The sequence below is a fragment of the Rhinoderma darwinii genome, chromosome 3 (genome assembly GCF_050947455.1).
Source record: "Rhinoderma darwinii isolate aRhiDar2 chromosome 3, aRhiDar2.hap1, whole genome shotgun sequence".
Classification (NCBI taxonomy): Eukaryota; Metazoa; Chordata; class Amphibia; order Anura; family Rhinodermatidae; genus Rhinoderma; species Rhinoderma darwinii.
The window spans coordinates 70365312-70388900 of NC_134689.1; the positions used below are offsets into that span (position 1 = coordinate 70365312).

Below are 23589 nucleotides of genomic sequence, written 5' to 3' on the forward strand. Positions count from 1 at the left end.
CCTATCTTGGGTATAACATTTGCTCATCACGGCGGCAGCAGCTGCAGGACAAAAGGCTGAGAACAATGAAAGTCATGAGGGAGGCCCTGTGGTTGATGACTTTTCAATTGACAGGTAGCAGAGTTACATGATGGGGATTTTTTTTTTCCAGTTGTGTAACTCTCCTACCGGTCAATGGAAAAATCATCCACCAGAGCCCCCCTGTAGATTGCTCCACACACAGCCCCCCTGTACATAGCACCAGACACAGCCCCCCTGTAGATAGCTCCACACACAGCCCCCTGTAGATCGCTCCACACACAGCCCCCCTGTAGATTGATCCACGCACAGCCCCCCTGTACATAGCGCCAGCCACAGCCCCCCTGTACATAGCGCCAGACACAGCCCCCTGTAGATAGCTCCACACACAGCCCCCCTGTAGATAGCTCCACACACAGCCCCCTGTACATAGCGCCACACACAGCCCCCTGTAGATAGCTCCACACACAGCCACCTCTGTAGATAGCGCCACACACAGCCCCCCTGTAGATAACTCCACACACAGCCCCCTGTAGATAGCTCCACACACAGCCCCCCTGTAGAAAGCGCCAGACAGCCCCCCCTGTACATAGCGCCAGACACAGCCACATTCGGTTGACAACTTATGGCAGAGCAGGGAGATACCTCCCTGCTCTGTCATAGTGTTCTAGTATCTGCGTCCGAAGGCGTCGCTACTGCTGTAGCGGCCGGAGGGCAGCACGGGCCTCCTCATGCCACGGGCACCGTAGCAGCTGCTATGGCTGCTACAGAGGTATTTATGCCGCTGTCTCCCTGGGTAAACAGGGAGATGTGCTGACAACATGATGAAAATGTATGGGGACGAACGATCATAGTAACAATCGCTCATCCCCATACATTACTGATCATATCTCCTTATGAAAGGAGCAAATGAACGCCAATCAATGCGGTCTCGTTGATCGGCGCTCTTTGTTACGACCAAAATTTGTCAGTACAAAAGGACCCTAAGTGTATATGGGTTACAGTACTGCATATATGGGGTGCAGTATCAGTATATATGGGGTACAGCACATGAGTACATGGTTATCACGACCCCCTGGCAGCAATATACCGGATACAGCAGTCAATGGGATGCAGTGTTAATGTATATGAGGTACAGAGCTGTCTATGGGATGCAGTGTCAGTGTATACAAGGTACAGCACAGTCTATGGGGTGCAGTATCTGTATATACAGGGTATGAGATCACAGGTATCTGGAGTAATATAGGAAGCTCATATTATATAATAAATAAATAAATAAATAAATAAATAAATAAATAAGGAAATTGCGCTCACTAGTTGTTTTTAATTTTTTTTATTTAAAGAACTTTATTCCATCAGAGTGATGAATACTATCAGAGGACACAGTCAACCCTGCCTGATCTCTGGCGACTGTAATGTCACAGTAGCAGCAAACTCAGAGCTGCAAAGCGACCCCATTCAGTTTTATTTTGTTGTGAAGTACCATAGTGAGTGCACACTCTTTGGTCGCTCAATAGATGTCACTTCCAAAATCGCCGCATAGCCCTAGATTTATTCTGTAGATTCCCACAAATTGCTAGAACGAGGAAGTCTTGGCACTCCTATGTAATGAACATGAGTATAAATACATCTACTATATGTAGCCTCATTTATGCCACATGTGCATGATCCGGAGGATAGCACCCATCATCCCTGTATATAACCCCCATCATCCCTGTGTATTACCTCATCATGCCTGCGTATTATTCCTGTATAAACCAGCCCACCAAAATAATATGGCAGAAGTCCAGCAGAATCTGAGAAAATCATGTTTTAGGACGTTCCACCTACCTCTAACTTTTTCATTGGTGCCAATGCGCACCAATACCGCTGGGTCTTTACCAATCACTCCAAATAATATGTTAACCTGATCTGCGATACGCTGAACCCGAGCACCCAGAAGACAACAAACTGTTCGTATTCCTGGTCTGTGACAGATTGCCCTATCTGTTCCTGTAAAGGGAAGTGTCCCTATATACAGTGACGGAAAAAAGTATTTGAACCCTTGCTGATTTTGTAAGTTTGCCCACTGTCAAAGACATGAACAGTTTAGAATTTTTAGGCGAGGTTAATTTTACCAGTGAGAGATAGATTATATAAAAATAAAAACAGAAAATCACATTGTCAAAATTATATCTATGTATTTGCATTGTGCACAGAGAAATAAGTATTTGATCCCTTTTGGCAAACAAGACTTAATACTTGGTGGCAAAACCCTTGTTGGCAAGCACAGCAGTCAGACGTTTTTTGTAGTTGATAATGAGGTTTGCACACATGTTAGAAGGAATTTTGGCCCACTCCTCTTTGCAGATCATCTGTTAATCATTAAGATTTTGCGGCTGTCACTTGGCAACTCGGATCTTCAGCTCCCTCCATAAGTTTTCGATGGGATTAAGGTCTGGAGACTGGCTAGGCCACTCCATGACCTTAATGTGCTTCTTTTTGAGCCACTCCTTTGTTGCCTTAGCTGTATGTTTCGGGTCATTGTCGTGCTGGAAGACCCAGCCACGAGCCATTTTTAATGTCCTGGTGGATGGAAGGAGGTTGTCACTCAGGATTTGACGGTACATGGCTCCATCCATTCTCCCATTGATGCGGTGAAGTAGTCCTGTGCCCTTAGCAGAGAAACACCCCCAAAACATAATGTTTCCACCTCCATGCTTGACAGTGGGGACGGTGTTCTTTGGGTCATAGGCACAATTTCTCTTCCTCCAAACACGGCGAGTTGAGTTAATGCCAAAGAGCTCAATTTTAGTCTCATCTGACCACAGCACCTTCTCCCAATCACTCTCAGAATCATCCAGATGTTCATTTGCAAACTTCAGACGGGCCTGTACATGTGCCTTCTTGAGCAGGGGGACCTTGCGGGCACTGCAGGATTTTAATCCATTACGACGTAATGTGTTACCAATGGTTTTCTTGGTGACTGTGGTCCCAGCTGCCTTGAGATCATTAACAAGTTCCCCCCGTGTAGTTTTCGGCTGAGCTCTCACCTTCCTCATGATCAAGGATACCCCACGAGGTGAGATTTTGCATGGAGCCCCAGATCGATGTTGATTGTCATTTTCTATGTCTTCCATTTTCTTACTATTGCATCAACAGTTGTCTCCTTCCGACCCAGTGTCTTACTTATGGTTTTGTAGCCCATTCCAGCCTTGTGCAGGTCTATGATCTTGTCCCTGACATCCTTAGACAGCTCTTTGGTCTTGCCCACGTTGTAGAGGTTAGAGTCAGACTAATTAATTGAGTCTGTGGACAGGAGTCTTTTATACAGGTGACCATTTAAGACAGCTGTCTTTAATGCAGGCACCAAGTTGATTTGGAGCGTGTAACTGGTCTGGAGGAGGCTGAACTCTTAATGGTTGGTAGGGGATCAAATACTTATTTCTCTGTGCACAATGCAAATAAATATATATATTTTTGACTATGTGATTTTTTTTATTTTTTTTAATATATATATAATCTATCTCTCACTGGTAAAATTAACCTAGCCTAAAAATTCTAGACTATTCATGTCTTTGACAGTGGGCAAACTTACAAAATCAGCAAGGGATCAAATACTTATTTTCTTCACTGTATATATATATATATATATATATATATATATATATATATATATATATATATATATATATGTGTGTGTATATATATATATATATATATATATATATGTGTGTGTGTATATATATACAGTATATATATGTATGCACATATATATATATAATATATATGTGTATGTATAATACATATAATGTATCATGAGCCAGGGCTGTAACAACAACAACAACAGCCCTGGTCATGAATTATGTTGTAAGCAGAGCAGGACAATTAGCATTGCCTTGCTTTGTTTGGTAACCATGGAGACAGGAGGTAGTTATCCCCTGTCTCCATTTCAAGTCTCCTGCTCGCACGGACATTCTCGTGCGGGCGCTCATGAGTCGGCTGGTGATACATTATCACCATGCCAACCCATGCTAGCCGGGGCGAGCGCCACATCCCCCGCTGCGAGCGTACCGACAGGGTTAAATAGCCCTGCGTCAGTACTGGAGCTAGCAGAAGAGGACCTCACACCCAGCTGAGAGCTGCCTGCCTGCCTCCCACACTACCACGACCCGGCTCACTTCTCTCTCCTCCAAAGACCTGCTGCTACGGCTCCTGCTTCTGCCTCTGCTTCTGCTCCACCAACAAGTCGAGTCACAAAGTATTAAGTGTAGCAATAGCTACACTTAACCCTGTCTCTCCCTGTCTCCTCCTGCTGTAATCTTTGCTTCCTTGAGTTAACCCCTTGCTCTCCCTGAGTACTGTCCCTACTGTCCCAGAGTTAACCCTTGCTTCCCTGAGTCCCTGAGTTAACCCCTTGCTCTCCCTGAGTACTGTCCCTACTGTCCCAGAGTTAACCCTTGCTTCCCTGAGTTAACCCCTTGCTCTCCCTGAGTATTGTCCCTACTCCCCCTGAGTAAGTTAACACTTGCTTCCCTGAGTAAATTCCTTGCTCTCCCTGAGTACTGTACCTACTGTCCCAGAAGTTAACCCTTGCTTCCCTGAGTTAACCCCTTGCTCTCCCTGAGTGCTGTCCCTACTCCCCCTGAGTAAGTTAACCCTTGCTTCCCTGAGTTAACCCTTGCTTCTCTGAGTAACCCTGTATTCCCTAAGTTCACCCTTGCTGCCCTAAGTATCCTGCAGTGACCCTTGACCTGCACATCCCCAGGTACACAGAAACCCATTCCCCTTGTTCCTCCTTATCCCGTATTAACCTTTAGTGTATAGGGAAAGTTATAATGGGAGGGAGTGGGACAGAGATAGTGAGCGTGTGAGAATTACAAGTAACTTATGTGTATTGTGTTGTAACGTAACTGTATTCTGTGTATGTTTAGGTAAGTGGGTGGCGGTATAATTAGGAGTGTGATACCGTGTTTATACTGTACTGTGATTAGTTACTGTAATTTATATATGAGAGTGATTACTGTATGTTAATAAATATTAACTTTATTTACTATACAGTCTTATTCCCTTGAGTAGCCGCTAAAGCAATTAGATCGACGTTAGTATAAGGAAAAGGTAGGGGAACTAGGCATAACCCTAGTGACCCTGATTATAAAGGCGGTAGTAATAGTGAGTGCCATTAACCAGTGAATCCCGCTATTACCCCACCCCCTTTAACAGTTCCCCTAATAATAGAGTCCCCCACTACCAGGACCTGTCTAGCCTTTCTTATGACCCCATTTCCATTCTTACCGGAGCACTCATTCCCTTGGTTGCTAGAGAAAGTATACTGCTGCAGCAGCTCATTTGCCAACTTGGCAAACTTATTGAGGTGTTAGAGGTCAGGACTATTTCTCCCTCTACTCCGCCTTCTAACTGCTTCATCAGCCCTTAGGCCGGGTTCCGTTGTTTTGACCTTATCAATAGCGCAGTCGACTGCAGTATTGATTCCGTCAAAACAACGGAACCCTTTCACAGCTATAGTTTCCGTTTGCCTTTCCGTTGACGGGAAAGCTCCTACGGAACCCCTAAACGTAAATAAATGCTGATGTGAACAGGCCCTAACAAATATCAATTCTTTCTAAACTCTAAACTCCCTTAATCTTAAATCACTGAATCTCGAGTCACACTTAATACACTGCAAACTCCCGAGCCCCCACACTTGCTAAGATGCTTGTTTTTTGCTACTTACTCTAGCTGCTGTGGCTACTGCAAGTTAGTCCTCTAGTTGCAAACCTTGCGTCACTTAGCTGGGCAAATGATGGCACAGGTTGAACTATAGGAAATAAGGCATTTAAATCCTTTTTTGTTGAGCACAATAAGAGTTGTGATTTCTGAGAGAGTCCACCATCTGAAGCAATGGCACATTGCTGGGAAATGCCATCGCTTCTTAAATGGTAAGGAACTGAGTAGCAGGACCCCCACCAACCCTCAAACTGAAGGGGCCACAGCACTAGAGAAGCACTGTATCTCCTTCATAGTTTTTACATGCACAGTTGTGCTGTAATCCACCCACTGTGTTACGAACTGCAACACTGCCCTATTCAATTCTATGAGCCCTTACACCGTTACATCGGCTTTCTGGAAAAAGCCGAACACAAACGAAGCGGCTCAGACTCACACGAGCGCGTCTGCGGCTTCGTTTTAGCGATTGGTGGGGGTCTCAGTGCTCAGACCTCCACCAATCAAAAATAATGACATGTCAAAAGTTTGTTGAACGTTTAGTTACCCTTTAAAGGGGATGTTCACGTGTGCTATTATGACATATTAACCCCTTAATGACTAGCCTATTTTAATCCTTAATGACCAAGCTATTTTTTAAGTTTTACCATCGTCGCATTCCAAGAGCTATAACTTTTTTATTTTTGCGTCGACATAGCTGTATAAGGTCTTGTTTTTTGCGGGACAAGTTGTATTTTTTAATAGCACCTTTTTGGGGTACATATAATTCTTTGATTAACTTTTATTAACTTTTTTTTGGAGGGAAATAAAAAAAACATGACATTTTGCCACGCTTTTTTGCGCCCTATATCTACACCGCTTACCTTGTGCTATAACTAACACAATAAGTCTATTTAGCGGGTTGTTACGATTGCAACGATACCAAATTTGTATCTATTTTTTATGTTTTACTACTTTTACACAGTAAAAACACTTTTTTTTCTAAATTATTTGATTTTGTTTCTCCCTACTTGAAGAGCCATAACTTTTTTATTTTTCCGCCGATGCAGCTGTATCGGGGCTTTTTTTTTGCAGGACGACTTCTAGTTTCTATTGGTACCATTTTGGAGTAGATGTGACTTTTTATCACATATTTTTTTATGGCAAGATTCACAGAAAACAGCAATTTTTGCAATGTTTTTTATTCTATTTTTTACGGCGTTCACCGTGCGGGTTAAATAATATAATAGCTTTTTTAGTTGGGGTCGTTACAGACGCGGCAATACCAAATATGTGTAACTTTTAAAATTTATTTAGGTTTTTTTAAAATAATAAAGCATTTTGTAAGGGGAAAAAGTTTTTTTTTCATTTTTTTTTCACTTTTTTTAAACTGCTTTTTAACTTGTTTATTAGTCCTACTAGGGGACTTTACTATGCGATCATCCGATCGCTTTTATAATACACTGCAATACTTCTGTATTGCAGTGTATTACTGGCTGTCAGTTTAAAACGGACAGGCATCTGCTAGGCCATGCCTCTGGCCTCTGGCTAGCTGCTCGTGACAATAGCTCCTCGCCACAGATCTTATTTTCATTTTAGGCTATGTTTACATTTGCGCAGGTCAATTTCCATCAGATTTCCCTTCATATTTGACAGTCAGAATTGCATAGCATACTGCTCTATTCTATCCAGTATTTTTTACCTAAGAAATGTAATTTTAACCCCTTCCCGACATTTGTCGTAAGTATACGTCATGGAAAGCTAGCGATTCCCACAATTTGTCATAAACTTATGACAAATGGATGACACAGGCTCAGAAGTCGAGTCCGTGTCATCATCCCCCGGTGTCAGCTGTAAGTTACAGCTGACACCCTGCTGTAATGGTGGGGACCGAAGTTAGCTCCGATCCCTACCATTAACCCCTTAAATGCAGCGGTCAAAAGCGATCGCTGCATTTAAGGTGTTTGCAGCTCATCATCACCCCAGAAATGAAATTCCCGGGGTGGCGATGTCTGCAATGGCAACCGGAGGCTTAATACTGGCCTCCCGGTCTGTCTAGTATGGAAGCCTTCCAAGCAACGCCTGGAGGCAGGGCCTAAAAGGCTTCCCTTGCCGATGGCATGATGGCGCCGGCTCAGGAGCTGAGCCAGCGTCCTCAGCGTTGGACATCAGCAGTATGTTACTGCTGACACCCTCCTCTAACGGTAGAGATCAACCGGAGTTGATACCAAATGGGCAGCCCTGCTTACGATCGCAGGGCTGCCGACTGCTACTTTGGCAACAGAAGGCCTAACAATGGCCTCCTGCTCTGCCGTTACGGAAGCCGATTAGGCCCTGCCCCGGGGCGAAACCTAAATTGGCTTGCTGTCAGTGAACGACTGACAGATCTAATACATTGCACTACATAGGTAGTGCAATGTATTAGAATATAAATCAGACAGTTGGTCCCTTCAGGTCCCCTAGTGGGACTAAAACAAAGTGTAAAAAAAAGTTTACAAAATTATAATAAAAGTATCACATAATAAAATAAAACACAATCGCCCTTTTTCCCTTATCAATTCAGAGTAAAGTTAATATATAATTTATAATGCATGGTGAACGCTGTATAACAAAAGCTAAAAAACGATGCCAGAATTGCTGTTTTTTTGGTGACCTTGCCTCCCAAAAATAGGATAAAAAGTGATAAAAAAGTCGCATGTACCCCAAAATAGTACCAATAATAACTACAGCTCGTCCCGCAAAAATACAGTCCTCATACTACTGCGTCTATGAAAAAATAAAATTAGTTAAGGCTCCAATAAGTCAAAAAAGAAAAAATATGCAATTGTGCAGGTCCGAGGGGAAAAGTTTTTCTGTTTCAAAAGGTGATTTATCAAGGCCCTAAAATTAGGAAACCAGGAAGGGTAGGGCCCAAACATATCTGCTGGAAGCGAGGGTGCTCGTATTATACCAGGACAACATTTTCCCAGCAAAATTCCCCAAACTGCAAATGCGCCGAGTGTGTACTACTGGCCAGTGAAGAAAGGATTGCTTTACAGCGAAACACACATCTTTGGCTTATTTTATTGTTTTTTTTTACCCCATTATTATACCACCTGTCTATGCACCAGATGTACTCTGCTCAGCTTACATGTAGCCCACATTATAAACGTAAACACCAGCAATACTCAAACAAAACTACTACCAAGCAAATTCACGCTCCAAAACCCAAATGGTGATCCCTCCACTCTGAACCCTACATCGTCCCCATACAGCTGTTTACTTCGACATATATGGCATCGCCATTCCCATGAGAACCCTTTTAACAATTTTTGTGGTGTGCGTCTCCAGTGGCACAGGCTGGGCACGACATATTTGCCACTAAATTGGCATATCTAGGGAAAAATTGCAATTTTTGCTTTGCGTCATCCGCAGCACATTCATTCATGGAAAAAAACCTGTGAGGTGAAAATGCTGACTACACCCCTTAATAAATGCCTTGAGGGGTGTAGTTTCCAAAATGGGTTCACTTCTCAGGGGTTTCATTAATTATTTCACATCAGAGCCCTGCAATTGTGAACCAATACTTTGTAAATCGCCAAATTAGGCCTCAATTTCGCATGGTATTCTTTTACCAGGAAAAAGATTAGGGGGATATGTAGGGTGTTTCTAAAAAGGGGAAACATAGCATAATAATTAGTGACCTGTCTTGTTATGGTGGCACAAGCTGGGCACCACATATTGGCATATCTATGGAAAAATTTCCATTTTCACTCTGCAACATCGAGTGCACAATAATTTCTGGAAAACAGGAGGGTTAAGGGCTGAGGGTTAACATGCTCACTGCACTCCTAGTGAATACCTTGAGGGTGTAGTTTCCAAAATGTGGTCACTTCTGGGGATTTCCACTGTTCTGTTTGGTCTCACAGGGCAAATGTGACATAGCGCACCCATAAACCAATCCTACAAAATCCTTCCTTTATGAACCCTACTGTGTGCCCAGTTTCTGACCACATATGGGATATTGCCGTACTCCAGAGAAGTTGCTTTACAAATGTTAGGGGGATTTTTCTTCTTTATTCCTTGTGGACATTGTTGTTTTTTTTTAGCTAAAACGACATCTTATTTGAAAAAAAAAAAATATTTTTCATTTGCACGTCCAAATTCTAATAAAATCTATGAAACACCTGTGAGTTCAAAACTCGGATCCACAAACAGTAGTATCTGAATATTTGGAGGAAGGGGAGGTCCCCTCCGTATCTAAAACCAAATAATTCAGAAAGTTTTATTTTTCGGCTGAGTATACCGATATTCTATTAGAGGCAATCATGAATATCGAAGACATAAAGGAAACTTTGTCGATTTAGGACGAAATGTTTGCTGGACTGGCTACTCCTAGAAGGAAAGTATTCCCAGTTCACAAAAATCTACACAAACTAATATTGGATGAGTGGAATAATCCAGATAGGAAACTGGTTATTCCTAAAGAAATCAGGGGTAGGCTTCCTTTTAACCCTGAGGATACAGAGTTTTGGGATGAAATTTCAAAGGTCGATGTACAGGTATCCAAGGTTGACAAAAAGACAGCACTTCTGTTTGAAGATGCCTCAGGGTATGTTCACACGGCAGCCTCCGTTACATCTGAAATTACGGAGCTGTTTTCTCCTGAAAACAGCTCCATAATTTCAGGCGTAACGGAGGCTGCCGTGTGAACATACCCGAAAACAGCTCAGGAATTTCAGACGTAATGGCATGTGCAGGCGTTTTTCGCTGCGTCCATTATGGACATAATTGGAGCTGTTTTTCCATGGAGTCAATGGAAAATGGCTCCAATTACGTCTCAAGAAGTGACAGGCAATTCTTTGACGCGGGCGTCTTTTTACAGCGGCGCGTAAAAAAAATGACCGTCGGGTCAGAACATCGTAAAACCCATTCAAATGGATGGGCAGATGTTTGCCGACGCTTTGGAGCCGTATTTTCGGACATAATTCGAGGCTAAAATGCCCGAATTACGTCCGTAAATAGGGTGTGTGAACCCAGACTTACAGTTAAGAGACCCAATTGACAGAAAAATGGATGGGGTTCTGAGAAAGGTCTTGGAAGCATCCGCTGCCTTATTTAAACCTAATTTGGCAACCACTAGCATGGCCAGATTTTTATACATCTGGTTACAGCCGCTTGAGGATCACTTGGAGGATAAAACACCTAGGGATCAGATCTGAGGGTATGTTCACACGGCCTATTTACGGACGTAAATCGGGCGTTTTTGCCCCGAATTACGCCCGAAAATAGCGCCTCAATAGCGCTGACAAACATCTGCCCATTGAAAGCAATGGGCAGACGTTTGTCTGTTCACACGAGGCGTATATTTACGCGCCGCTGTCAAATGACGGCGCGTAAATAGACGCCCGCGTAGAAGAAGTGACCTGTCACTTCTTTGGCCGTATTTGGAGCCGCTATTCATTGACTCCAATGAATAGCAGCGCTAATTACGGCCGTAATTGACGCGGCGTTCAAGCGCCTGCACATGCCGGTACGGCTGAATTTACGGGGATGTTTTCAGGCTGAAACATCCCCGTAATTTCAGCCGTTACGGACCCCCGCCGTGTGAACATACCCTTATATTCCATTCCTATGTTGAAGCTTGCTACTGTCTTTTTAGCCAACGCCTCAGCTAAATTGGTGGAGTTTGCTACTCGTTCGATTGTATTATCTAACTCTGCTAGAAGAGCCCCCTGGCTCAAATATTGGGCTAAGGGGGACACGAAGTCCAAAAATAAGTTATGTGATATTCCATTCAAGGGCAAGTTAGTTTTTGGCTCAGATCTAGGTAAGAGCTTAGAAAAAGCAGCAGACAAAAATAAAAGGTTTTCCAGAGGAGAAACAAAACAAACAAACAAATAATTTTTGTCCCTTCAAGTTTAATAACAGGGAAGATAGGAGGCAATAGTAAAGGCGGTAGGTGGAGCTACCCCAAAGAAAACAGGGGCAGAGATTTGCTCTTTACCTCAGGTCAGTATAATAAGCAACAATGACGCTACGAGAGTAAGAGGAAGGTTGTCCCATTTTGTGCACCAGTGGGAAAACATCTTGCTGCTGAAACTCCCAAGGAAGACATCATCTCCTCCATACTGATGTTGAAAAAGGCTTCTAATTACCTAGTAGATGAAAATTTCAGCAGATTTAGTTAAACTATGAGCTAGATCCGCTGCATTATCCCATGCAGCAAGAATCCTCCTTCTAAGAACAAGCGGGTAGGCATTCCTTGCGAGGGAGACAGTCTGTTGGATCAGGATTAGATGACATCCTAGAAAAAGCTGCGGAGAAGAAAAATAATTTTCCTGTAGAACAATTTTTTTTTCAGCAACAGAGATCATTTCATAACCAAAACAATAATAGTTTTGGAGGCAGACAAGATTATAGGAAGAAACAGGAATAGTCCAAATTTCAACCTTACAGAGGGAAGGGAAAAAATTTCCTGTTCAACAGGGACAATCAGTCCCGTTAACCTCCACAGTGACGCCAGAAGTCCAGTAGGGGGCAGGTAAAAAAATCTTTTTTTGGCCTGGAAGTACATCACGGCTACCAACTAGAACTCCTTGCCTCCCCTCCACAAAGATTCCTATCCATGAATCGTCTTTCCACAGAATAACAGATATCTTTAGAAAAACAAAATTTTACTTCTTCTTCAGAAGCAGGTGCCAGAGTCGTCAAGGGTTTTATTCTTCTGTATTTCTCGTCAAGAAAACAGATGGCTCAGCAATTGCCATAATAAATCTGAAAGCCCTCAACCATTATTCAACATACAAAAAATTCAAGATGGAGACCATAAAATCCACAGTAAGTCTTCTATCTTCTGGCTGTCATATGGTTACACTGGATTTAACTGACGCCTACTACCATATTCCGATTTATGCAGAATCTCAGATGTTCTTAAGGATGGCTTTGCTTTTCAAAAAATTTCATAATTTTCAGTTTTGAGCTATGCCTTTCAGGCTCTGTACAGCACCAAGTATTTTTTACGAAGGTAATGGCGGAAGTCACAGGTTTTCGTCATCTAAATCTAAATGGTGTCCAAATAATTCCTTATTTGGATGACTTCCTTATCTCAGCCCCATCAGCTTCCCAGCTGCTTCTAGATCTAAAACTCGTCCCTTTCAAATATTATCTTCTCTAGGCTGGTTAATAAATCCCAGGAAATAGGGCCTCTTCCCAAACAAGAAAAAGCGTTTTCTGGCGGTCCTCCTCAACTCGCAGAAAATGACCTCTTACCTTCCAGAAGAAAAACAGATTTCCATTCCTTTAAAAATGTGTCTCTTCTACAGAAGGCAATACTACTCCATCCGAGAGATTATGACAATCTTAGGTCTCCTAACCTCAATGATCCCAGCAGTCCTCTGGACCCATTCAGGACCCCTGCAGCAGTTTCTCCTCTCTGTATGGGACAAGAACCAATCCTCGCTAAACAAAAGGGTAAAGGTTCCTTCGGCGGTGAGAATATCGCTACACTGGTGGCTAATATCCAGTCATCTCCAGAAAAGAGTCCTTTGCATGACAGATGCTAACAGTTGCTAACAGTTGCATGACAGATGCTAACACATCCTCTTCTCTGGTCCAAGGCTATGGGATCCTCTAATGGAAAGAGCTTCTTCCAATTTAAGAGAGCTGTGGGCAATAAAAGAGGCGCTTTGGGCTTTGCAATCTTCTCTGCAGGAGAGACATATAAAGGTCCTATCAGACAATGTAACCACTGTGGCATACCTAAACAAACAGGGGGAACCAGGAGCAAAATCCTGTACCAAGTAGCAGCTCAGATCTTATTCTGAGCAGAAAGAAACATTCTCTCTCTCTGTCAGCGGTTCATGTAAGAGGCAAAGAGAATATAACAGCAGATTTTCTCAGTAGAGTCTCTCTGAAGGAAGGAGAGTGAAAATCAAATCCTTACATCTTCAGTCAAATCACCCAGAGATGGGGGATGCCAGATCTGGAACTGTTCGCTTCAAGAGAGGACCATCAAGTCCCAAGTTTTTATTGTCTTTCACACAGGGACGATCCATTGAAGGTAGATGCTCTGTCCCAGATTTGTCCGAGAACTCTTCTTTATGCCTTCCCTCCATTTTCCTTGATGCCAAGAGTGTTGGCAAAGATCTAAGAAGAGAATGCCAGAGTAATTATGATTCTCATTGGGCCAGAAGATCTTGGTTCCCTCTTCTCCTCCAGTTGGCAGGTGGGAATTACTGGTCTCTCCCTTCCTTACAAGATCTGCTATCTCAGGGTCCAGTTTGTCATCCGAACATCCTTAAACTTCGTCTGACGGCTTGGATGTTGAACGAATGATCCTTAGAAATATGGGGTTTTCTGATGGTGTGATTTTAACTATTTCAAATAGCCGAAAGAAAGTCACTTCCAAAATATAAGAGTCTGTCAGAAGTTCATCTCCTTTTCTCAGCATAGATGGGACAGTTCTTCTAAACCTAGCATTGCATTAATCTTGGACTTTTAACAAAATGTCTAGAAAAAAGGCCTGAAAACCAGCACTCTAAAAGTGAATATATCAGCTCTAAATGCCTTTTTAGACTGTAAATTAGCTAAGAATTCTTTCATCAAAAGGTTCATAAAAGGTTCTGAACGTCTACATCCAGTAGTTCATTCTACAGTCGTCTCGTCCCGTCCCCGTCCCCCCCGGGATTTAAACCTAAAACTGTCAGTACTGTCAGGTGCTTCCTTTGAACCGATATCGGACATCTCTTTCAGGCTTCTAACATTTAAAACCATCTTTCTTCTAGCAATTACAACAGCCAGGAGAATTGGAGAATTGCAGACTTTTTCCTGCAAAGCTCCATACTTTATACAGTTTTTTTCTGACAGAATCATCTTAAGACACCAGCCTTCCTTCCTTCCAAAGGTGGTATTGAAATTCCACTGTCAACAGGAAGTTTCCTCACCTTCCTTTTTCCCGAATCCATCTTCCTGCAAGGATCAAGAATACCATCACTTAGATGTCAGAAGATGTGTTCTTGGCTACCTAGAAAGAGTCGCTGACTTCAGAAAGACCGACCTTGTCCAATTTCAGGAGAAAAACCAAGGAATGTCAGCAAGTAAATCCACTATTGCCAGTCTGATTAAAATGGCCATTTTTGCTTGTTACCAAAACAAAAATGTTTCATCCCTAGTGGGAGCACATTCTACTAGAGCAGTTTCCACATCATGGGCTGAAGGGGCTTCCCCTTCTCTTGACCAGATTTGTCGGGCTGCTACCTGGACTAATCCTTTAACTTTCTTTAAACATTACAAATTAGATGTTTTGTCTTTTAGGCATAAAGTCCTTTCGCCAGTTGTCCCTCCCTAAATTCAAACCTCTGTTATTCCTCCTATGAGTGCCGTTGTGGAGGTGCCAGAAAAAGATGAAAATTACTCATACCGGTAATTGTATTATCCGTAAACCTCCACAACGTCACGGGACTCCCCCCCCCCCATGTTTTTGTTATTTTTTTAGTCATTATTAAATCCAAATATTGAGTCAATGAATAGAGGTACTTTGTTAATTAGTGGATAAGGCATGGAGGAGGGGCTTTTTTTTTTTCAGTATCCATTCCCCACCTTCCTCCGGAGGTGGGGAATCCTCCTATGAATGCCGTTGTGGAGGTTTACGGAAAATCCAATTACCGGTATGAGTAATTTTCATTTTTCTGTAACGACAGATGCAAACGCCTGGGGATGAGGAACTCAAGTTCAGGACAGTCCTCCTCAGTGGAAATGGTCCAAAACTCTGAAAACATTTTCTTTGAACTACAAAGAGCAAAGACCAATCTGGGAAACTCTTGTAGCCTCTCAAAATCTTTTCTTGAAACATCACATCAGGATATACTCAAACAACCTCAAAATCTTTCACATGCTGACCAGCAGATGGGGCCTTATGGAAGTGGATCTCTTTGCCTTCGGGAAAAACAACAAAGTGAAAAAGTTATTCTCGTTAAATCCAAAGGACGAAGTGACTATGATAGATGCCTTGGCACAAAATTGGAACTTTCAACTGGCATGTGCCTTTCTGCCACTAATACCTAGAGTTCTTCAAAAGATTCAGAAGGAAAGCCTTTATGTCATCTTTGTCACCACATTCTGGCCCTAAAGAAGCTGGTTCACCCTCCTGAAATTACTGGCTGTAGGCGACCCTGTTTCCTTCCTTTGAGAGAAGATCTTCTACAAGGTCCCCTGTTAAACCCAAATGTGCCGAATCTGCATCTGACAGCTTGGAAGTTGAAAGGACAGTATTAACAAAAAAGGGTCTATCCTCAAAAGTCATTAACAGGCTCCTTGCCTCAATGAAAAATGTTACCTTGTAAATCTACCCAAAAAATCTGGAAAAATGTCTTTCATGGTGCAGCCCAAACCAACTTGATCCACTTAACACAAGTATTTAGCAGATTCTTGATTTCCTTCAGGCTGGATTTGAGAAGAGTCTTTCTCTCAGCACACTTAAAGTGCAAATATAAGCTTTAAGTTCCATGTTCGATACTCAGTTAGCTTGTCATCAATGGATAAAGAGATTCTGCAGTGCGGTCTCCAGGTTAAAACCTAAAATGAGATATCTTACGCCTCCTTGGGACCTAAATTTGGTATTATCGACCTGACCAAAACAAATTTTTAACCTATCTTGGACCCGCCAGAGGCTCTCAAAGCTCATTCAACTAGGGCAGTTTCAGTCTCCTGAGAAATCGTCTGCATCACTAGAGCAGATTTGTTGAACAGCTCTGTAGAAGAATCCACATACTTTCTTTAAAGAGGCTCTGTCACCGCATTATAAGTGCCCTATCTCATATATAATGTGATCAGCGCTGTAATGTAGATAACAACCGTGTTTTTATTTTGAAAAACAATCATTTTTGACCAAGTTATGAGCAATTTTAGATTTATGCTAATTACTTTCTTAATGCCCAACTGGGTATTTTTTAACTTTTGACCAAGTGGGCGTTGTGAAGAGAAGTGTATGACGCTGACCAATCAGCATCATACACTTCTCTCCATTCATGTCCATTTGTACTCAGCACAGCGTGATCTAAGGCTGGATTCACACAAGCACATTACGTCCGTAATGGACGGAACGTATTTCGGCCGGAAGACCCGGACCGAACACACTGCAGGGAGCCTGAATTGAAAAAACTGAATTGGAAAAAACTGGGATCAAGAAGGGGGAGGGGGCTTTTAACCCCTGTTCCTATAGGGTCAAGGGGCCATCTCTCTGGTGTTGGTGCTGTCATAGTGAACTCATGATAACCGAATTATCGATAAGGTATAATTCTACCTTTTTTGAAGAGACAAGTTGTATTTTTCAATAAGGTCCTATAGCAACATTTTAGGGTAACGTATGGATTAACTTTTATTTAAAAAAAAGGGGTTGAAAAAAAAAACCATAAATTCCATCATAGTTTTTTGTGTTTATCATTCACCATGCAGAATAAATCATATGTTACCTGTATTCTATGGGTCAGTATGATTACGGAATACCAAATATATATCGTGTTTTGTGACTCTTTCGATGCTTATATTTTGATTAAATAAATAACAAAATTCTGTATGAAAGTGTGTTCTGATCTTTTCATTGAATATTAAATGGAGAAGTTATCCCTAGACAGGAACACCATGCTAAATCAGAGTACCGACTGGTCTTCTGTAAAATATGAGCTTCAAAAGATTGCAATTAGGACGTAATGGCACGCCAATTTGTGCAAAGTGGTTCATACTGTCAATATGTAGTTGTACAGGGAAAAAATATTGATTACCCATGTATGCATTCCGACCCATAGTTCATGCATTTAAAGTACTAAACATAGACATATACAGTGAGACAAGTGGATCAATCAAACTTTCCATAGTAGTCCAGAAGGTTTAGTTTTACCTTCCAGGGGACCAAATAGATAGATCTGCGAAACGGATATGTCTTTTTTTTCAGCCTACTAAACTACGTAACTATAAAGGTGCACCATATGTCACATGAACTGCTTTCCATAAGTCTTCTTAAATGATAAAGCTAATTTGGTGTTTGTTTTCTAAGTGTGTGGACTGAAGAAACTAAGTGCACCCTTGTTCAAGCTACTTTCAAAGAAAGAGCCAACTGTATTCATAATTCCAACACAAAGCCTGAAAGCATATTGAAATACCCCTGTCTGGAGGTATTGGTAAATTTGAATTTTTCAGAAGATGTATTTATGCTATATCACACAGAGGAATCTTCAGAATGGAATAACAAGGTAATATGAACCATAGTTTTATTTGTCTACCTGTTGGGCCACGGTAAAGTTCTTTACACTTTATATATTAACCTGTGATGTCCAAAGCAAGCATTGAATTTCATCTTACTGGTTGCATCAATACATTAGCCTACAAAAAATGTAAGTGCAAAAGCAACTATGATAAAAGATATTTCTTTATTAATAAAGTTTTTAAACATAACGAGTCCCATAATAAGAAAGAGACACCATCCAGAGATCATGCTAAAGCATTATACGAAGTTCCCAGAAAACATACCCTCATATGTGAAATGTAAAAGTAATAAAGTACATAAGTACCATATCAAAAAATGTCTATATTAAATGAGGGACAAATCACAAGTATATCAATACCTCATACCAACCCATATTGCAAGACTAGATGGTTTCTTATCCGTGTTTCTGGACAAATATTGGAATCTATTCCTAAATAGGTATTTAGGAATAGGTTATGATTATTGCTGCCCATTTTAAAGTGTACCTAACATTGCATAACCACAATCGCTCCTGAGTCAGCTGTAGTTTTGTGTAAGGATCTATAACGATCTGTAAGGCCTCGTGCACACTTCCGCCACAGTTTTCACGGCCGTTTGTGACGGATCCGTGTGACTGTTTTAGCGGCCGTGTGCACTCCCGTGTGGACTCCGTGTTTCCGTTTCCGTGCGCCGAGCATGGTACTGTCCAGGGTGCTGAAAGAGTTATTGGGCTGCACAGATCGGAGGTAATTCTTTCAGCAACCTTGACAGTACCATGTTCGGCACGCGGAAAATACAATTTTAATGTAATCATTTTTTTTTTTTTAAATTCATACTTACATTCCTCCTGTCCGGCCTCCAGCGATGACGTTTCATCCATGTCGCCGCTGCAGCCAATCACAGGCTGTAGTGGCGGTGACGCACGTCAGGATGACGTCAGAAGGCCGGCCTCAAGGGATGACGTTTCATCCTACGTGACCGCCTCTGCAGCCAATCACAGGCTGCAGCGGCTTCTGCAGCCAATCACAGGCTGCCGCGTCAGAAAAGAAAGTCGGACTGGAGGAAGAAGAGGGACTCGTCACCAAGACAACGACCTGGTACGTATGAACTGCTTTTTATTTTATTTTTAATCAGCAGCCTCTTTTCTCTATCAGTGATTGATAGAGACAAGTGGCTGCCGATTAGTGTAATATTTTTGTAATGTTTTTCTGCCCGCCCGGCGGTTGCTAGGCAACGGCTCCGTCACACACGGACGGCACACGGATGCCTTCCGTGTGCCTTCAGTTTTTTTGACGGCCCCATTGACTTGCATGGGCCTCACGGTCACGGAATCTCGGATCAAAGTAGGACATGCTCTACTTTGGATCGGAACGGAGACACGGACCGTCAAAAAAACTGAAGTGTGCATGGCCCCATTGAAATTAACGGGTCAGGATGCTAGCCGTCAGAAAAACGGCTAGCACCCTGAAGGAAAAAACTGAAATGGGCATGGGGCCTAAGGCTCTGTAAGGATGCACTATCAACAGGGCATAGTAAAAGACAGCTCTAGGGTCCTTTAAAGAATCCTAGGCTCTCAGCCCATGCAAAGTATGTGCAGATATTGCGTCACAGGTTACCACTCACGACGGCAGAAAGTGGGTTAAATGGTGGAGATCAGAGGTATTTGTACCATCAGAGGTATTTATCATTTCTGCCCAAATGATCTCAGTGCCATAATAGTACGATGCTGTTCTGAGAACTTCCACCAGCGTCATGCTATTACAGTGTTATGTGGTTAACAGGTGAAGGCCTATTGACACGTATCAATTATCAGTTAAATTTGTTTGCTTCCTTACTATCAGAACGATAATTGCCCATCCAATGAACATAGTCATTTTTCAAACCATCGATGACATATAACTGCAGCTTTAGCTAAAGATTAAATTTTTAATTCAACTCTGTAGTACTGCATTGTTTCATTCATACAGATATCACAGTGCTTAAAAGGTTATTCCCAATTGAAACATTTATGACATATCCTGTGGATATGCCATACATGTCTTAGTTTGGAATGGCCCTTTGAGAAAAGTGAGCACATCTTTCTGCAGTTCAGGTGTGCCAAATGACAAACCCAGCTTTTCCACATAAGGATATTGAATAAATTGAAACTTTAATTAGCCCTTCCTAAAGGGCATTTATTATATACAAATAGTATTAAATGTTATCTGTCGCCTAGTCCAACAAACCTTCTCTAATAGGTGCCTTATATGTAAGCCATCAGCGCTACCACATCCTTTGAACATTACACCTTTACATGTTACACCAAACTCTCGGACTCATGATGACAAATTCCCTTTCATTTGGCTAAAAACATGTCATAGTTGTCACCCGAAAAAATGATCAGCTGATCTCACCCAATTTAGTCACATGGCCCCCACCGGAGGAAATTCTGATTGGCCTTTCTTGTAATGTGTTTATACTGTATTTAACAGACTAGTGATTCTTCTTTCTTCTTTGCAGTGCACCTACACTCCCGATTGTAAGGAAAACCACACAGAAGTGGCAATGCATGTACAAGAAATCCAGGGAAAATTTAATAAGTCCTCTTCATTTACTTGCTATTTTGATCCCAAGGGGAGGCAGAAGAGCATTATTTTAATAAGAAAGTTTGGACCACACAAGATGATATCATACTTTTTCTGGCCAGCATCAATGTTTACAGTTGGACTTTTTGTTGTTATTATTGTAAAAATAAGTCAATATTTTGCCATGGTTTCTGTGCAAGCAAGCAGAACAAATACCTAATGTGTGAATTCTTTTCCTACAATCTTGGTGTACTAAATATCCACACATGCTTATTGAATTACTAGCACAATTCTACGGTTAGGCACTATACTATCTATATGTGATTGTATAATACACAAAAAGTTCTACCAGATAATAACCTACATATACACATTTAGGTATTATACAGTTATGCAGCACATAGGCATGCATGTATTTTTTATCCTGGGAACTGAACCACAAATGAGCGGCGCCTATACAAATCTGGTGATGCGGATTAGCAAAATCCACAAGTCTAGGTAGTTTAAAAAGTTTAAAATAATAAAAACTATACTGTCCTCCCCTGGCGATCCAATGCCAACTCTTCCCTGGCCACCAGCGGTCATGTGAGTGCCAGTGGAAGTCAGAATAGGATATTTAAGACACTCACCACAGATTTCCCTGCAGCTTCCTCAGGATTTGCGGCCAAAAATAGCCTTATATGCCACCCATTGAATACATTTGTCTTCAGTAAGCTTCTCAGATAACCTTAGTTGTGGCTGGTACCCTTTAACTAATTGGCTATGTTCACACAGTGCAGTTTTATTTCAGCTTTTTTACATGTATTTGTTTTAGCCAAAGCTGAGACTGAATATAAAAAAAGAGAAAGCCGTCTCTATAAGGCATAGTCTGTCCCTTAGGGCTCATTCACACAGGGATTTGTTTATAGTATTACTTAATAAATGTATTTTCATAGCTTGCTTTAGTTTTATACAGTTTGTACAATTTGTTTTCTACAATTAACAAATTGACTTACCACACAATATCTTCTTTTTGATTGATATGGCTTTGCACAAACATAATGAAAAATAGTCAAAATTTTAAAAGAAAAGATGTCAAATAAAGTACTAAAACAGGAACATTGCTGCACCTTGGTTTTTCTTACAACAAAAAATATTGTTTAAGACTTTACATTTCAATCTTGGGTCATTGTATTTCTACATAAAAAAGTTTTCCTGCTCATCATACACTTTGATAGAATGTTAATTAGACCACTCAGAACTTGAGATCCTGAGTCCACAATCATGGGGGACAGAAAGCATTGCATATTGTGGCCACACGTGCAGTTTTAGCTGTTTCTTTAATTTTATTTAAACCCCCTAAAGGGGTTATCCAGTCCCTAAAAATAGCTGATGGGTCAGGGTTAGACTCTGGGGACCCTCACTGATCAGCTGTTTTGAAGGGGGTGCAGCGCTGCTTCCCCTTTATTTCTTCTTGCTCATTGTGAATCTCCGACACGCATTTAAATGCGATTCAAAGGTATTGCAGCATTCTTCTCCCATTCACTTCATTGGGAGAACAATGCTGCATACCTGTGAATTGCCGCAGTGGCATAGTCTAAGAGTATGTGCACACACACTAATTACGTCCGTAATTGACGGACATATTTCGGCCGCAAGTACCGGACCGAACACAGTGCAGGGAGCCGGGCTCCTATCATCATAGTTATATACGATGCTAGGAGTCCCTGCCTCTCTGCAGGACAACTGTACCGTACTGTAATCATGTTTTCAGTACGGGACAGTAGTTCCACGGAGAGGCAGGGACTCCTAGCATCGTACATAAGTATGATGCTAGGAGCCCGGCTCCCTGCACTGTGTTCGGTCCACTACTTGCGGCCGAAATACGTCCGTCAATTACGGACGTAATTAGTGTGTGTGCACATACCCTAAAGGCTAGCCTGTAAAGTGTTAACATTAACAGGCAATAATGCTTTGGAATACAAAGTATTTAAAAGCATTATACAAGCGATCAAAGGATCGTAGCTTCAGAATAATAATAACGTTTAACCCCTTAAAGACCAGGTCTATTTTGCCTTTAATCACCAAGCGTTATTTTTAACTTTTTTATCGTCACAATTAAAGAGCCATAACTTCTTTAATATTTCGACGAAGCTGCATGAGAGCTTGTTTTCTGCGGGAGGAGTTGTATTTTTCAATTGCAGTATTTTGGGGAACATATAATTTACTGATTAAAGGTTATGTAAACCTTTGCAAGTGATTTAATTTTTATATATATATATATATATATATATATATATATATATATATATATATATATATAAAAATGTCAGTGTGTTTGGTGCAACTTTCAAATTAGTTTTTATTAAAAATTATTTTTACTTTTTGAGATACAGCTGCTCTGTATCCTGTGACTGGGTACACAATAAGCGTCAGGAGTTGGACCCTGACCGAAATTGATGGCAAATTTTATGGATGGATGATTAGTACCGGAAAACCCAAGTAAAGCAGCAGTTCTTTCAAAAAATAGATCTAAAGACATCTGCACAGGTCCAAGTTATGTGCGTCTTTGTCTTTCTTGGTCTCCGGATACAGGTGGAAGGCTAGCAACATCACTTCCTGATGCATAAGTATGATTTGAACTCGATCCTACCCGAGTGGAAAAATAGAAGACGACAGATTCTGAATACTAAGCGTATGTTCACACGCTGAGTCAAAAACGTCTGAAAATACGGAGCTCCTGATTTTCAGACGTTTTTTAAGCCTATGAAAAACGGATCCAAAAATGTCCCAAGAAGTGAAATGCACTTCTTTTTCGCGGACGTTTTTCCCAGTGAAATCGGTGGGCAGATGTTTGGAGGCGTTCTGCTTCCGATTTTTCAGCCGTTTCTCAGGCATTTACGGCCCGAAAATAGATTGTGTGAACATGCCCTAAGAATCATAAGCAAAAGTTTTGCACTTTTCCATACTAGGAGGCTGCTGTAAGATTCATCTGGGAGCAATAATTCCAGGGACGTTGCTAAGGTATTTAAAGAATAGGGGTATATGCCAGTCCCCCAGATACATATGTATGTAAGTACAGTCAGTGTGTGTGTGTGTGTGTGTGTGTGTGTGTGTGTGTGTGTG

General features: G+C 41.6%; 1 protein-coding gene across 1 annotated transcript in view; it reads left to right on the forward strand.

Annotated features, from left to right (window-relative positions):
• The window catches only part of KCNMB1 (potassium calcium-activated channel subfamily M regulatory beta subunit 1), an 87881-nt gene extending 66546 nt beyond the window's left edge, over positions 1-21335 (forward strand). Inside the window, exons 2-3 of the mRNA XM_075859973.1 lie at positions 17732-17927; positions 20420-21335. Of these exons, the coding sequence (XP_075716088.1) occupies positions 17732-17927; positions 20420-20704 (481 nt within the window). The 3' untranslated portion in view covers positions 20705-21335. The remainder of the gene's footprint in view (positions 1-17731; positions 17928-20419) is intronic.
• The last annotated feature ends 2254 nt before the right edge of the window (positions 21336-23589 follow it).